This window comes from Carcharodon carcharias, chromosome 3 (genome assembly GCF_017639515.1).
Source record: "Carcharodon carcharias isolate sCarCar2 chromosome 3, sCarCar2.pri, whole genome shotgun sequence".
Classification (NCBI taxonomy): Eukaryota; Metazoa; Chordata; class Chondrichthyes; order Lamniformes; family Lamnidae; genus Carcharodon; species Carcharodon carcharias.
The window spans coordinates 1,006,259-1,024,196 of record NC_054469.1 but is presented as its reverse complement, the minus strand read 5'-3'; the positions used below and the strand labels follow the sequence as shown (position 1 = coordinate 1,024,196).

The following is a 17,938-nucleotide window of genomic DNA, read 5'->3' as shown; positions in this document are numbered from 1 at the left end:
CCACACTGACCACCATGTGCAGTGTCCATCAGTCCCACACTGACCACCATGTGCAGTGTCCATCAGTCCCACACTGACCACCATGTGTAATGTCCATCAGTTCCACACTGACCACCATGTGCAGTGTCCATCAGTCCCACACTGACCACCATGTGCAGTGTCCATCAGTCCCACACTGACCACCATGTGCAGTGTCCATCAGTCCCACACTGACCACCATGTGCAGTGTCCATCAGTCCCACACTGACCACCATGTGCAGTGTCCATCAGTCCCACACTGACCACCATGTGCAGTGTCCATCAGTCCCACACTGACCACCATGTGCAGTGTCCATCAGTCCCACACTGACCACCATGTGCAGTGTCCATCAGTCCCACACTGACCACCATGTGCAGTGTCCATCGGTCCCACACTGACCACCATGTGCAGTGTCCATCGGTCCCACACTGACCACCATGTGCAGTGTCCATCAGTCCCACACTGACCACCATGTGCAGTGTCCATCAGTCCCACACTGACCACCATGTGCAGTGTCCATCAGTCCCACACTGACCACCATGTGCAGTGTCCATCAGTCCCACACTGACCACCATGTGCAGTGTCCATCAGTCCCACACTGATCACCATGTGCAGTGTCCATCAGTCCCACACTGACCACCATGTGCAGTGTCCATCAGTCCCACACTGACCACCATGTGCAGTGTCCATCAGTCCCACACTGACCACCATGTGCAGTGTCCATCAGTCCCACACTGACCACCATGTGCAGTGTCCATCAGTCCCACACTGACCACCATGTGCAGTGTCCATCAGTCCCACACTGACCACCATGTGCAGTGTCCATCAGTCCCACACTGATCACCATGTGCAGTGTCCATCAGTCCCACACTGACCACCATGTGTAATGTCTATTAGTCTCACGCTGAATACCATGTGCAGCCAGACAGTATATGGGAGGGGGTAGTGAGATTTGAGGGGGGGTGGGAAAGTGCAGTTTGGGAGAAGACCAGTGAAATTTGGGGGGTAAATGAGATTCTTGAGGAGGTGAGTGAGATATGGGAGGAGGGGCAAGATATTGGGAGACAGAAACGGAGGAAAGAGATACGGGAGGAGAGATATGGGGGGAGAAATACTGTGGGGAGAGATACAGGAGTGTGAGATACGAGGGGGAGGGGAGAGATATGGAGAGGAGAGATATGCGGGGTAGAGATATGGGGGGAGTGATACCGGGGGAAGGTGAGATACAGGAGGGGATGGAAATTTGGTTGTGTCATTTGGGAGCTGGGTTAGTAATGGGACTGCGGGGGGTAAGATCCAGGAAAGGAAGCTGAGGAACAGGGGGATGAAATAAGGGGTAGGGGGTGAGATACACAAGGTTGGGTGAAATATGGGTAAGGGAGTGCAGTTCAGGGTGATGAGATTCAGCAGTGGGGATGTCACGGGAGAGTGAGATACGAGATGGGGTGAAATACAGGATGGGGGTGAGATATGGGAAGGGGGTGAGATACAGGATGCGGTGAGATACGGGAGGGGGCGAGATACGGGAGGGGGCGAGATACGGGAGGGGGCGAGATACGGGAGGGGGCGAGATACGGGAGGGGGCGAGATACGGGAGGGGGCGAGATACGGGAGGGGGCGAGATACGGGACGGGGCGAGATACGGGAGGGGGCGAGATACGGGAGGGGGCGAGATACGGGACGGGGCGAGATACGGGACGGGGCGAGATACGGGACGGGGCGAGATACGGGACGGGGCGAGATACGGGACGGGGCGAGATACGGGACGGGGCGAGATACGGGACGGGGCGAGATACGGGACGGGGCGAGATACGGGACGGGGTGAGATACGGGACGGGGAGGACAGGGTGAGATACGGGACGGGGTGAGATACGGGACGGGGAGGTCGGCGTGAGATACGGGACGGGGCGAGATACGGGACGGGGCGAGATACGGGACGGGGCGAGATACGGGACGGGGCGAGATACGGGACGGGGCGAGATACGGGACGGGGCGAGAAACGGGACGGGGCGAGAAACGGGACGGGGTGAGATACGGGACGGGGTGAGATACGGGACGGGGTGAGATACGGGACGGGGAGGACAGGGTGAGATACGGGACGGGGTGAGATACGGGACGGGGAGGTCGGGGTGAGATACGGGACGGGGCGAGATACGGGACGGGGAGGTCGGGGTGAGATACGGGACGGGGCGAGATACGGGACGGGGCGAGATACGGGACGGGGCGAGATACGGGACGGGGCGAGATACGGGACGGGGCGAGATACGGGACGGGGAGGACGGGGCGAGATACGGGAAGGGGGCGAGATACGGGACGGGGTGAGATATGGGACGGGGAGGACAGGGCGAGATACGGGTCGGGGGCGAGATACGGGTCGGGGGCGAGATACGGGACGGGGTGAGATACGGGACGGGGTGAGATACGGGACGGGGTGAGATACGGGATGGGGAGGACGAAGTGAGATACAGGACGGGGTGAGATACGGGAAGGGGGCGAGATACGGGAAGGGGGCGAGATACGGGACGGGGTGAGATACGGGACGGGGAGGACGGGGTGAGATACGGGACGGGGAGGACGGGGTGAGATACGGGAAGGGGGCGAGATACGGGACGGGGTGAGATATGGGACGGGGAGGACGGGGCGAGATACGGGTCGGGGGCGAGATACGGGTCGGGGGCGAGATACGGGTCGGGGGCGAGATACGGGTCGGGGGCGAGATACGGGTCGGGGGCGAGATACGGGTCGGGGGCGAGATACGGGTCGGGGGCGAGATACGGGACGGGGGCGAGATACGGGACGGGGGCGAGATACGGGACGGGGAGGACGAGGTGAGATACGGGATGGGGGCGAGATACGGGAAGGTGGCGAGATACGGGAAGGGGGCGAGATACGGGAAGGGGGCGAGATACGGGACGGGGGCGAGATACGGGACGGGGGCGAGATACGGGACGGGGGCGAGATACGGGACGGGGCGAGATACGGGAAGGGGGCGAGATACGGGAAGGGGGCGAGATACGGGAAGGGGGCGAGATACGGGAAGGGGGCGAGATACGGGAAGGGGGCGAGATACGGGAAGGGGGCGAGATACAGGTCGGGGGCGAGATACAGGACGGTGGGAGGGGAGGGTAAATGCCTCTCACAGAACTCAATGACGTTTTAAATGACTGGCTGGTCACCATTCCTGATTGTTCACTGGATCACCCACTGCTCAATTTGCTCGAATTCACTTTGCAGCAATGAGTCAACACTATATCTGAGCAGCAAAGCTGCTTCGAGACTTCCTAATAAACGCTCATGTCCTGTTCCCCGCATCCCATTCAGCAATACAAAATGTCAGCCTGGTAAACAATGAAGATAATGAGTCAGCCAAGTCTCTCACACAGGGGATGAATTATGTCCTTCATCTACTCACACATTGAATGACAAACTACCAGCTGCACAGCCTCTATAAATATTTTAGACCACACCCTTTAAACAATGACCTTAACCACTGTCAACTCAACTCCAACAAGGAAATGCTTTCTCAAATTACATTCAGCCTGAATGAACTGTGTGTGTGTGTGTGTGTGTGTGTGTGTGTGTGTGTGTATGTGTGTCTGTGTGGGGGTATGTATCTGTGTGTGTGTGTGCGTGTGTGTCTGTGTGTCTGTGTGGGGGTATGTATCTGTGTGTGTGTGTGTGTGTCTGTGTGGGGGTATGTATCTGTGTGTGTGTGTGTGTGTGTCTGTGTGGGGTATGTATCTGTGTGTGTGTGTGTGTGTGTGTGCGTGTGTCTGTGTGGGGTATGTATGTGTGTGTGTGTGTGCGTGTGTGTGTCTGTGTGGGGTATGTATCTGTGTGTGTGTGTGTGTGTGCGTGTGTCTGTGTGGGGTATGTATCTGTGTGTGTGTGTGTGTGTGTGTGTGTGTGTGTGTCTGTGTGGGGTATGTATCTGTGTGTGTGTGTGTGTGTGTGGCGGGTATGTATGTATGTGTGTGTGTATGTGAGAGGGTATGTATTTGTGTGTGTGCGTGTGTCTGTGTGGGGGTATGTATCTGTGTGTGTGTGTGCGTGCGTGTGTCTGTGTGGGGGTATGTATGTGTGTGTGTGTGTGGGGAGGGTATGTACCTGTGTGTGTGCATGTGTCGGTGTTGGGGTATGTATCTGTGTGTGTGTGTGTGTGCGTGTGTCTGTGTGGGGGTATGTATCTGTGTGTGTGAGTGTGTGTGTGTGTGGGGGCGTTGGTATGTATCAGTGTGTGTGTGGGGGGTGTATGTATCTGTGTGTGTGTGTGTGTGTGTGTGTGTGTGTGTGTGTGTGCGCGCGCGCGTGTGTGGGCGGGGGGGGGCGGTGGGGCGGGGGTATGTATCTGTGTGTGTGTGCCTGGGGTATGTATCTGCATGTCTGTGTGGGTGGGGGAGTATGTATCCGTGTGTGTGTTGGGGGGGGGGTATGTATCTGTGTGTGTGTGTGTGTGTGTGTGTGTATGTATGTGTGTGTGTGTATGTGTGTGTGTGGGGTGGGTATGTATCTGTGTGTGTGTGGGGGGGGTATGTATCTGTGTGTGTGTGTGTGTGTGTGTGTCTGTGTGGGGTTATGTATCTGTGTGTGTGTGTGTGTGTGTGTCTGTGTGGGGGTGTGTGTCTGTGTGGGGGTGTGTGTCTGTGTGTGTGTGTGTGTGTGTGTATGTGTGTGTGTATGTGTGTGTGTATGTGTGTGTGTATGTGTGTGTGTGGGGTGGGTATGTATCTGTGTGTGTGTGGGGGGGGGTATGTATCTGTGTGTGTGTGTGTGTGTGTGTATGTGTGTGTGTATGTGTGTGTGTATGTGTGTGTGTGGGGTGGGTATGTATCTGTGTGTGTGTGGGGGGGGTATGTATCTGTGTGTGTGTGTGTGTGTGTGTGTGTGTGGGGTGGGGGTATGTATCTGTGTGTGTGTGGGGGGGGTATGTATCTGTGTGTGTGTATGTGTGTGTGTGGGGTGGGTATGTATCTGTGTGTGTGTGGGGGGGTATGTATCTGTGTGTGTGTGTGTGTGTGTGTGTGTGTATGTGTGTGTGTGGGGTGGGTATGTATCTGTGTGTGTGTGGGGGGGGTATGTATCTGTGTGTGTGTGTGTGTGTGTGTGTGTGTGTCTGTGTGGGGTTATGTATCTGTGTGTGTGTGTGTGTGTGTGTGTGTGTGGGGTGGGGGTATGTATCAGTGTGTATCTGTGGGGGAGGTATGTATCTGTGTGTGTGTGTGTGTGTGTGTGTGTGTGGGCGGGGGGCGGCGGGGGTATGTATCTGTGTGTGTGTGCGTGGGGGGGTATGTATCTGCGTGTCTGTGTGGGTGGGGGGTATGTATCTGTGTGTGTGTGTGTGTGTGTGTGTTTGTGTATCTGTGTGTGTGTGTGTGTGGGGGTGGGTATGTATCTGTGTGTGGGTATGTATCTGTGTGTGTGTGTGTGTGTGTTTTTTGTCTGACAGGACATAATCCTGGTATTACTCAATGATGGATGACCAAACAATCTTACAATGGGATCAAAACTTCAGGAATGGGAAGGAGTTTGGGTCAGTTGGGATTGTGGACAGTGGGAGTGAACGGGAAGGGGTTTGGGATTGGGATTGTGTACAGTGGGAGTGAGCGGGAAGGGGATTGTGTAGAGTGGGAGTGAACGGGAAGGGGTTTGGGTCCATTGGGATTGTGTACAGCGGGAGTGAAAGGGAAGGGGTTTGGGTCCATTGGGATTGTGTACAGTGGAAGTGAATGGGAAGGGGTTTGGGTCCATTGGGATTGTGTTCTGCGGGGGTGAATGGGAAGGGGTTTGGGTCCATTGGGATTGTGTACAGTGGGAGTGAATGGGAAGGGGTTTGGGTCCATTGGGATTGTGTACAGTGGGAGTAAACAGGAAGGGGTTTGGGATTGGGATTGTGTACAGTGGGAGTGAACGGGAAGGGGTTTGGGTCCATTGGGATTGTGTACAGTGGGAGTGAACGGGAAGGGGTTTGGGATTGGGATTGTGTACAGTGGGAGTGAGCGGGAAGGGGATTGGGATTGTGTACAGTGGGAGTGAATGGGAAGGGGTTTGGGTCCATTGGGATAGTGTACAGTGGGAGTAAATGGGAAGGGGTTTGGGTCCATTGGGATTGTGTACAGTGGGAGTGAATGGTAAGGGGTTTGGGTCCATTGGGATTGTTTAAATTGGGAGTGAATGGGAAGGGGTTTGGGTCCATTGGGATTGTGTACAGTGGGAGTGAGCGGGAAGGGGATTGGGATTGTGTACAGTGGGAGTGAACGGGAAAGGGTTTGGGTCCATTGGGATAGTGTACAGCGGGGGTGAATGGGAAGGGGTTTGGGTCCATTGGGATTGTGTACAGTGGGAGTGAACGGAAGGGGTTTGGGTCCACTGGGATTGTGTACAGTGGGAGTGAGCGGGAAGGGGATTGGGATTGTGTACAGTGGGAGTGAGCGGGAAGGGAATTGGGATTGTGTGCAGTGGGAGTGAATGGGAAGGGATCTGGGTCCATTGGGACTCTATCCAATGGGAAGTACTTTGGTCCACTGAGTAAACATGTTTCGTGATTCCATTTAATAATTCCCTGTTAGGTAAATAATCCCCAGATTGATGCTCCCTTCAGTTCTGGTTACAGTCTCTGGGGTTCAGAATGGAATCCCTCGTTCTTAACCAGCTCTCAATAATTTGCACCAAACACAGCTGTACAACATTTGCCGTTAAATCTTTTACTCGAAGCTGTTGGGATGTATATCCCATCCTAAATCATTGCTAGCTCTTACCAGAAGTCCCCACCCTGTCTTTATTATCTAGGCTTTGTATGGAAGCAGCAGTGACAGCTCCATGAAGATTCACGTCTGCTTCCATCTGTTTTACACTCACCCTCGACAGCCACTGGCAGCTCATACAAACAGAAATATAGAAACTAGGAGCAGGAATAGGCCACTTGGCCCTTCAAGCCTGCTCCGCCATTCATTATGATCATGGCTGATCCTCTATCTCAACACTGCACTCCCGCTCTCTCCCTAAACCCCTTGATGCCTTTAGTGTCTAGAAATCTATCTATTTTCTTCTTAAATATATTCAGGGACTTGGCCTCCACAGCCTCTGTGGTAGACAATTCCACAGGTTCACCACCCTCTGAGTGAAGAGGTTTCTCCTCATCTCAATCCTAAATGGTCTACCCCATATCCTGAGACCGAGGTACCTTGTTCTAGACCCTCCCAGCCAAAGGAACCATCATCCCTGCATCCAGTCTGTCCATCCCTGTCAGAATTTTATACATTTCAATGAGATCCCCTCTCATTCTCCTAAACTCCAGTGAATACAGGCCTTGTCGGCCCAATCTCTCCTCATATGACAGTCCTGCCATCCCAGGAATCAGTCTGGTGAACGTTTGCTGCATTCCCTCTATGGCAAATATATCCTTTCTTAGGTAAGGAGTCCAAAATTGCACAAAATACTCCAGGTGCGGTCTCACTAAGGCCCTGTACAGCTGCAGTAAGACATCCTTGCTCCTGTACTCAAGTCCTCTCGCAATGAGGGCCAATATACCATTTGCCTTCGTAGCTACTTGCTGCACCTGCATGCTTGCTTTCAGTGATTGGTGTACAAAGACACCCAGGTCCCTTTGCATATCAACATTTTAGTCCGATCAATTTCTCCAGCACTATTGTTTCAGTAATACTAATTTCCTTCAATTCCTCCTCCTCACTAGACCCTTTGGTTCCCTAGTATTTCTGGGGAGTTATTTGTATCTTCCTCCATGAAGACAGAACTAAAGCAGTTCTTTAATTCCTCTGCAATTTCCTTGTTCTCTATTATAAATTCTCCTGTTTCAGACTGTAAGGGACCTACATTTGTCTTCACTAGTTTGTTTTTTTTACATACTGATAGAAGCTTTTACAGTCCGCTTTTATGTTAAACAAAAACAAAAACAGAATTACCTGGAAAAACTCAGCAGGTCTGGCAGCATCGGCGGAGAAGAAAAGAGTTGACGTTTCGAGTCCTCATGACCCTTCGACAGAACTTCTGTCGAAGGGTCATGAGGACTCGAAACGTCAACTCTTTTCTTCTCCGCCGATGCTGCCAGACCTGCTGAGTTTTTCCAGGTAATTCTGTTTTTGTTTTTGTTTTGGATTTCCAGCATCCGCAGTTTTTTTGTTTTTACCGCTTTTATGTTAGTTTACTCTCATTCTCTATTTTTCCCCTCTTAATCAATCTCTTGGTCCTCCTTTGCTGAATTCTAAACTGCGCCCATTCCTCAGACTTGCTACTTATTCTTGCAACTTTATATGACTCCTCTTTGGATCTAATACTATCCTTAATTTCTTTTGTTAGACATGGTTAGGCCGTTTTTCCTGTTATGTTTTTGTGCCAGAAAAGAATGTATAACTGCTGCAATGTGTACATTCGCTCCTTAAATATTAGCCATTGTCTATCCACTGTTACGCCTTTTAATGAAGTTCCCCAATCTATCTTAGCCAACTGGTGCCTCATACCTTCATAGTTTCCTTTGTTAAGATTTAGGACCCTAGTTTCAGATTGGATACTTCACTTTCCATCCTAGTGAAGAATTCTATCACTGTTCCCTAAAGTACCTCACACAACAAGATTATTAATTCACCCCTTCTGATTGCACAATACCAAATCCACGATAGCCTGTTCCCTCGTTGATTTCTCAACATACTGGTATAAAAAAAACATCTCGTACACACTCCAGGAATTCATCTGCCAGAGTATTATTGCTAATTTGGTTTGCCCAGTCAATATGTAAAGTCACTGAAGATCACTGTAGCTCCCTTGTTACAAACATCTCTAATTTCCTGTTTAATGCCGTCCCCTCCCTTATTACTACTGTTTGGAGGCCTCTACACAACACTCACTAATGTTTTCCACCCTTTGTCGTTTCTTAGCTCCACCCAGACTGATTCTACATCTAGATTTTCTAAGCCAATATCCTCTCTCACTATCGCACTGATTTCATCCTTAACTAACAATGCCATCCCACCTCTGACAGTTTCCAATAGTAAATGTACCTTGTAAACCAGCTAATCTTCTCCAATGGCAAGAAGCTGGCTTTCAACTCTTAAGACAGGGCATTATCCTCGTAATTTCCTGTCCATCCACAACCTCACCCCCCTTCCTTTCACCTACTGAACTGGATTCCCATCCCAGCTTCTGTGTCAACAGCTCTGGGGTATTTGACACCTTTGACGCTCAGTGGCCTGGAGTCTGCAGTCACAGACAAACAGGCTAACCTTCACACATTGCTACATCATCATAATATCAGAGTAAGCTGCTGGTTCATTCTTTGATCTACAATGGAGACTCATGATAGCATGCAGCACTCACTCAAACCACATCACCACAAGCACACATGAAGTTAGCAGATGTGTTAGCGCTGACACAAGACTTTAATGAAGCATCTCCAGAAACACCGGCACCTATTCCCAACAAGAGAGTTGAGCTCCCAATGGAACTGCAACGGTTTCCACGTTCAGGGTTCAGCTGTGTCTCTCTAGCACTGGCCATTTGATGTGTTGGAACTTGGTTTGAGATTAATCCAGAGGCTCAGGAACAATCAGTGGCATTGCTGTTCCAGGGGCTGATAGGCCAGGTGAATTGGGAGATACTTCACAAACAGTCCTGTTTCCTTCATGCTGAGCGAGATTCCAGGCAAACACACTCACCAGTCGCAAATACTTCATCACATGCCGTTCCTTCTGCTACCCGGAAAGAGCAGTGCAGGAAATGGCACAGGCCAGAGGATAAAGGGCAAAGGTCAGAGGTAAGGGTACATTTTAGCAGACAAGATAAAGGATCAAATACAATGCAGGAAAAACATCAAAAAGCACTGACCCAGGAAAGGTATAACACGGATCCCAACTCCAATTCTAGTTCCATCCCAGCAGAGCCCTGTAACATCTCCAGCAGCATCTAAACTACCCACAACTTGCTGTAAGAACTCTCTAAATAATCAACTGTGTAAGTAAGGACCAATCAACTCTAATCAACAAGAACCATCAATCGATGAGTTCTGTCTGTGGAGGCCAGTGAGATTGTTGGGGTCACTGAGCTCCGACAGTGTTCCTGCAAAAGACCTTCAAAAAATCTCAATTAGAAAAATCCTGAAATCCCCATCAAATCTCACTCCCCGAGCCCTGAACGCAATGTGACCATTTCCTGATCTAATACAGAGTAAAATCTCAATATTTGCCAATGATACCAAATGTGGAGGAGTAGCTAACAGTGAGGATGGTGTGAATCACCTGGAACAGGGCATAGATAGGCTGGCAGAATGGGCAGACAAGTGGCAGCTGGATTTAATACAGAGAAGTCTGAGGCGATGCATTTTGGCAGAAAGGGTATGGGGCAGCAATATAGCCTTAATGTCACAGTTCTAAAGGGTGCACAGAGATAGAGGGATCTGGGGGTCTATGTAGATCCATCTTTGAAGGTGTCAGGACATATTGAGAGAGAGGTTAACAAAGCGTACAGGATCGTGGGTCTCATTAATAGAGGCATTGAGTACAAAAGCAGGGAAGTTCTGCTGAATCTTTAAATAGCTCTGGTTAGGCCACAACTCGAGTCTTGTGACCAGTTCTGGTCACCACACTTTAGGAAGGATGTGAGTGTCCTTAGGAGGATGAGGAGGGGATTTACCAGAACGGTTCCAGGGATGAGGGATTTTAGTTACAAGGTGAGGTTGGAGAATCTGGGGCTGTTCTCCTTGGAGCGAAGGAGATTGAGGGGGGATTTGATAGGGGTGTACAAGATGATGACAGGTTTAGATAAGGAAGACAAGGAAAAACTGTTCTCATTGACTGATGGTACGAGAACTGGATTGACACAGGTTTGAGATCTTGGGGAACAGATGCAAAGGGACTACGAAGAAGAACTCTTTTACACAGTGAGTGGTAATAACCTCGATTGAAGGTGGTGGAAGCGGAGACAATCAAGGATTTCAAAAGGAAACTGTGTGGGCGCAAGAAGGAAATAAACTTACAGGGCGCTGGGGATTGAGCAGGGGAGTGGCACTGACTGGATTGCTTGGCAGAGAGCTAGCATGGACTCGATAGGGTGAATGGCCTCATTTTGTACCTTATTGACTATCATACGTTTGCATTGTAACCCTGACCGAAGACCCCTACCAACGACCTACCTCCAAGCCTCAAGCCCTCAAACAAATGTTCTTTCTTCTATAATAATATAAAATAAAAACAGAAAATGCTGGAAAAACTCAGCAGGTCTGACATCATCTGTGGAGAAACAGAGTTAACATTTCCAGTCCGTGTGACTCTTCTTCAGATTTCCAGCATCCGCAGTATTCTGTTTTTATCTTACTGTTCTTCCTTCTCATCCTCCAATAACCCACTCCAAGCTCTCACCACCTTCCTCCCTATTCCATCCTACACCCCTCAGGGCCGGGTTATCAGCAACATGAATCTCTGCGATTCAAGTTAAATGAAATAAAACCAAAACCAGCAGAGTGAGGGAGCAATAAAGGTACAAAAGGATAACACACTACCAGGCACTGATAAAACCCACATCCTCACATGCTCAATCACACACTATCCCACATATGGGGTCTTAGAGTGACCGCTCGGGGGAGTGGGAATCCCACAGTGTGGGGTCTCAGAGTGACCGCTCGGGCCGATCTCACAGTGTGGGCTCTCAGAATGATCACTCAGGGGAGTGGGAAACCCACAGTGAGGGGTCTCAAAGTGACCATTCGGGAGGGAGATCCCAAGTGAAGGGTCTCAGAGTGACCACTCAGGGGGATCCCATATTTTGGGGTCTCAGAGTGACCGCTCGGGCCGATCTCAGAGTGTGGGGTCTCAGGGTGACCGCTCGGGCCGATCTCACAGTGAGGGGTCTCAGAGTAACCACTCCAGGGGGATCCCATATTGTGGCGTCTCAGAATGACCGCTCGGGCTGATCTCACAGTGCGGGGTCTCAGATTGACCACTCCAGGGGTCTGAGAATGACTGCTCAGACGGATCCCACAGTGAGGGGACGTGACTGAGTGTGTGGCATCACGTGTGCCTGGGCTGCTTAATTTGGAAAGGTTAGTTCCAGGCTGTTGAGTTTGATTTCGAATCTGTTGGATGGCCCATCTGCTGCAAAGTGGGAAATGCAAACGCTGGGGTTAGTCTGGACAAATCTTTACTTTTTGGGACTTACCAAGGAATCACCCGAGAGAACTTCCAGCAGAGAAATCAGGTTATGTCCATCTCGTAAATCTTCATAAAGATCATCGATACTACGATGTGCCTGTGACAAACACAATCCATAGATTAATTTCAATAACCAGTGACAACCATCCCAAAGCAAGATAGAAAATCACCGGAGCTAAACAACAGCCCACATCAGCAGCGAGAATCGCAATTTCCAAACAGGACATCAACCCCAAAACTCACCAAACCAAACCCAAGGTAAACAGACATTCAAACTCAATTAACCAACAAACTGGCGGAAATTCAATCCCATTCCCACCCAAACCCCAACCCAGACCCACCCAAACCCCAACCCAGACCCACCCAAATCCCCGACCCAGACCCACCCAAACCCCCGACCCAGACCCACCCAAACCCCCGACCCAGACCCAGACCCACCCCAAACCCCCGACCCATTCCCACCCAAACCCCCGACCCAGACCCACCCAAACCCCCGACCCAGACCCACCCAAACCCCCGACCCAGACCCACCCAAACCCCCGACCCAGACCCACCCAAACCCCCGACCCAGACCCACCCAAACCCGCAACCCATTCCCACCCAAACCCCCGACCCAGACCCACCCAAACCCCCGACCCAGACCCACCCAAACCCGCAACCCATTCCCACCCAAACCCCCGACCCAGACCCACCCAAACCCCCGACCCAGACCCACCCAAACCCCCGACCCGTACCCAGACCCACCCAAACTCAGGTGGGCCCAGTCATTCTCTCTTTCCTAATACCCAGTTTGGGCCCAGTCTTTTTCTCTCTGTCCCTGTTTCTCTCTCATTCTCCAGTAACTTGGTCTAGGCCCAGTCTTTCTACCTCCTGAGACCTGTCTGGAGACCAGTCTTGGTTTCTCTCTTAGGCCAAGTTTCTCGTTTGCTCTTTCTGTCTCTCTGATACACAGTCTCTGTCTCACACACTCTCTCTCTTGCTCTCTCTGATTCCTGGCCTAGGCCAAGTTTCCAAAATCATAGCAACCAACATTCCCAGCATGCACCATGTTCAGGCCAGCAGACCGAATAATGATGGAGCAATGTCTTTGTTTTCAGATCATGGAGGTCAGCGAGCGAGGGGGGCAATGAGTGGCACAGGGTCAGGTGTTGCAGGGAGGGTCCGGGGAGCCAGTGGGGTGGGGTTGGGGTGTGAGTTAGGGAAACAGGCTGGATAGGGGTGAGTGTGGGGTTCAGGGAGGGGGTGTTGGTGGGTTGTCAGGGAATGGTGGGGCGGTGGTGGGTGCATGGAGTGGAGGTCAGAAAGCAGGACTGTGACAGCAAGAAACACACACAAGACCAGTAACATTCAGAGATGATAACGTACCTCAGCTCTCCAGTGCTGACCGAAGGCAGGAGACGAGGAGAGAGAGAGATCGAGAGATTGTGAAGAGACACAAAGAGATAGAGACAGGAAGATAAAGAGAGATATAAAGAAACATAGAGAGATATAGAGTGAGAGACAGAGAGTGAGAGAGAGGCAGAGAGTGAGAGAGAGTGAGTTGAGAGAACGAGAGAGGGTAAGAGAAGGGAAGTATAGGAGAAAGGGAAGAGAAAGAATAGAACAGTATAAACATTAGTATATTTGTATACAGGCCAAATTCCAAGTCTAACACAAACAGCAGCGAATGCTGGAAGCAGTCGGTCAGATAGAATTTGTGGGAGAGAGAGACAGAGAGAGAAGCAGAAACAGAGAGAGTTTGAAAGAGAGAGAGAGAGAGAGAGAGACAGAGAGTGTGAGAGAGACAGAGAGAGAGAAAGACAGAGGGAGAGAGATGGGGAGACAGGTAGAGAGCGAGAGATACAGAGAAAGTGAGAGAAACAGATAGAGGGAGATAGACAGAGGGACAAAGAGAGAGACAGAGAGAGAGAGAGCCAGACACAGATAGAGAAACAAAGAGAGAGAGAATGCGAGAGGGTGAGACTGAGAGAGAGAGAGACAGAGAGAGAGAGAGAGAGAGACGGAAACAGAAAGAAGAAAGAGAGAGTCAGAGAGACAGGGGGACAGAGAGGCATGGGGAGACAGAGAAAGGGAAAGAGAGAGACAGCATTAACATTTCAATCTGATGACCACTGGTTTGATCACTGGGTCAGAGCATCGAACTGAAATGTTAACTCTGTTTCTCTCTCCACAGATGCTGCCAGATCTGCTGACTATTTCCAGCATTTCGTGTTTTTATTTCAGATTTCCAGTGTCTGCAGTATTTTACTTTTGAATTTCCAACCAGAATGCAATGGGTTAAATTCTCAGAGTCAGAGGTTTACATCAGAAGAGTTTTACCATCATCCCCACATCCTCAAGATTACAGAGTGATTTTCCCTTTAGTCCAATTCCCCCACCCCCATATTCTCCCTCTCTATCGCTCTCTCTGGGAGAGATTGAAGCATTTGCAACAATCTTCAGCCAGAAGTGCCGAGTGGATGATCCATCTCGGCCTCCCCCGGAGGTCCCCAGCATCACAGATGCCAGTCTTCAGACAATTCGATTCACTCTATGTGATATCAGGAAAGTGCTGAAGACACTGAATACTGCAAAGGCTATGGGCCCTGACAATATTCCGGCAATAGTACTGAAGATTTGTGCTCCAGAACTTGCCGCGCCCCTAGCCAAGCTGTTCCAGTACAGGTACAATACTGGCATTTACCCGGCTATGTGGAAAATTGTCCAGGTATGTCCAGTACACAAAAAGGACAAATCCAACCCAGCCAATTACTGCCCCATCAGTCTTATCTTGAGCATCAGTAAAGCGATAGAAGCGGTTATCAACAGTGCTATCAAGCGACACTTGCTTAGCAATAACCTGCTCACTGATGCCCAGTTTGGGTTCTGCCAGGGACACTCAGCTCCTGACCTCATTACAGCCTTGGTTCAAACATGGACAAAAGAGCTGAACTCCTGAACTGAGGAGAGAGTGATTGCCCTTGACATCAAGGCAGCATTTGACCGAGTGTGGCATCAAGGAGCCCTAGCAAAACTGGAGTCAATGGGAATCAGGGGGAAAACTCTCCACTGGTTGGAGTCATATCTAGCACAAAGGAAGATGGTTGTGGTTGTTGGAGGTCAGTCATCTCAGCTCCAGGACATCACTGCAGGAGTTCCTCAGGGTAGTGTCCTCGGCCCAACCATCTTCAGCTGCTTCATCAATGACCTTCCTTCCATCATAAGGTCAGAAGTGGGGATGTTCGCTGATGATTGTCCAAATGCAGCAAGACCTGGACAATATCCAGGCTTGGACTGACAAGTGGCAAGTAACATTCATGCCACACAAGTGTCAGGCAATGACCATCTCCAACAAGAGAGAATCTAACCATTGCCCCATGACATTCAATGGCATTACCGTCACTGAATCCTCCTCTATCGACATCCTGGGGGTTACCATTGACCAGAAACTGAACTGGACTAGCCATATAAATACTGTGGCTACAAGAGCAGGTCAGAGGCAAGGAATTGTGCGAAGAGTAACTCACTTCCTGACTCCCCAAAGCCTGTCCACCATCTACAAGGCACAAGTCAGGAGTGTGTTGGAATACTCCTCACTTGTCTGGATGAGTGCAGCTCCCACAACACTCAAGAAGCTTGACACCGTCCAGGACAAAGCAGCTCGTTTGATTGGCACCCCATTCACAAACATTCACTCCCTCCACCACCGATGCACAGTAGCAACAGTGTGTACCATCTACAAGATGCACTGCAAGAACTCACCAAGGCTCTTTTAACAGCACCTTCCAAACCCACGACCACTACCATCTAGAAGGACAAGGGCAGCAGATAGATGGGAACACCACCACCTGGAAGTTCCCCTCCAAGTTACTCACCATCCTGACTTGGAAATATATCACCGTTCCTTCACTGTCACTGGGTCAAAATCCTGGAACTCCCTCCCTAACAGCACTGTGGGTGTACCTACACCACATGGACTGCAGCGGTTCAAGAAGGCAGCTCACCACCACCTTCTCAAGGGCAACTGGGGATGGGCAATACATGCTGACCCAGCCAGCGAAGCCCACATCCCATACTCTCTCACTCACTCTCTCTCATTCTCTCCCTCTCTCTCACTGTGAGCTCCCTCCCCTCAGTCCCATTTCCTTGTACTCACCCACTCTCAATGAGTTCCCTCTCCTCAATCCCCATTCCTCCTTAGAACCATTCTCGTGAATCTTTTCCGCACTCTCTCCAATGCCTTCACACTCTTCCTAAAGTGTGGTGCCCAGAACTGGACACGATACTCCAGAAAAGTGGAACCTGTGTTTACTACAAGTTTAACATAACTTCCTTGTTTTTCTATCCTATTCCCCCTGTTAATAAAGGGGATTCTTTATTAAATACTTTCTCAACCTGTCCTGTCACCTTCTATGATCTGTGCACATTTTACACCCAGGTCCCTCCGCTCCTGCACCTCTTTAGAATTGAATCCTTTATTATGTATTTTCTCTTTATGTCCCTCCTACCAAAACATATCATTTGATATTTTTCTGCATTAACTCACTCTGTCGCTCTCCCTCCCCATTTTGTTCCCCTCCCTCTGTCACTTGCCCATCACTCCTCCCCTCCAACTCCTTACTCACCTTCATTAAGTGTTTGTTGACCCATTTTGTGAAGGTTTTCTTCTGCACTCGGTCCCGTTCATCTGAAAATAACAAAAGGATTTGATTAAAACCTGCCCCAAATGGAATACACAGAGTAAGGATCAAACCGGGGCTGTTCACACTGGGAGTAATAATCAAACCCGGCCTCTTCACACAGAGTAATAATCAAACCCAGACTGTCCCTACTGGGAGAATTAATCAAACCTGGACTATCTACATTGGGAGTAATAATCAAACCTGGACTGTCCACACCGAGAGTAAGAATCAAACCCAGACTGTTCATACCGAGAGTAATAATCAAACCTGGATTGTTCATACCGAGAGTAATAATCAAACCTGGACAGTTCACAATGACGGTTATAATCAAACCCAGGCTGTCCACATTGGGAGTAATAATCAAACCCAGGCTGTGCACACTGGGAGTAATATTCAAACTTGGACTGTCCACATTGGGAGTAATAATCAAACCTGGTATATTCACACTGAAAGTAATAATCAAACTTGGACTATCTACATTGGAAGTGATAATCAAACCCAGACTGTCCACACCGAGAGTAATAATCAAACCCGGACTGTGAACACTGGGAGTAATAATCAAACCCAGACCGTGGACACTGCGGGTAATAATCAAACCCGGGCTGTGCACACTGGGAGTAACAATCAAACCTGGACCATCCACATTGGGAGTAATAATCAAACCAGGGTGTTCACACCAAGAGTAATAATGCGAAACACAGAAACTAGGAGCAGGAGTAGGCCATTCGGCCCTTCGGGCCTGCTCCGCCATTCAATATGATCATGGCTGATCCGCTATCTCAACGCCAGATTCCCGCTTTCTCTCCATACCCCTTGATGCCTCTAATAACTAAAAAATTATCAATTTCTTTCTTGAATATACTCAGTGACCCGGCCTCCACAGCCTCTGTGGTAGAGAATTCCACAGGTTGACCACCCTCTGAGTGAAGAAATGTTTCCTCATCTCAGCCCTAAATGACCCACCCCGTATCCTGAGACTGTGGCCCCTGGTTCTAGACTCCACAACCAGGGGAAACATCCTCCCTGCATCCAGTCTGTCTTATGTTAGAATTTTATACGTTTCAATCAGATCCCCTCTCATTCTTCTAAACTCCAGTGAATACAGA

At 50.1% G+C, this 17,938-nt stretch overlaps 1 protein-coding gene across 7 annotated transcripts in view; it reads right to left on the bottom strand.

The window, feature by feature from the left end:
• LOC121275851 (plectin-like) overlaps nt 1–17,938 on the bottom strand; it is a 253,127-nt gene that overhangs the window by 149,715 nt on the left and 85,474 nt on the right. For all 7 annotated transcript variants that reach the window (XM_041183572.1, XM_041183574.1, XM_041183576.1 and 4 more), the window contains exons 2-3: nt 16,776–16,837; nt 12,179–12,268 (exon numbers count right to left, since the gene is read on the bottom strand). In XM_041183572.1, the coding sequence (XP_041039506.1) occupies nt 12,179–12,268; nt 16,776–16,837 (152 nt within the window). The remainder of the gene's footprint in view (nt 1–12,178; nt 12,269–16,775; nt 16,838–17,938) is intronic.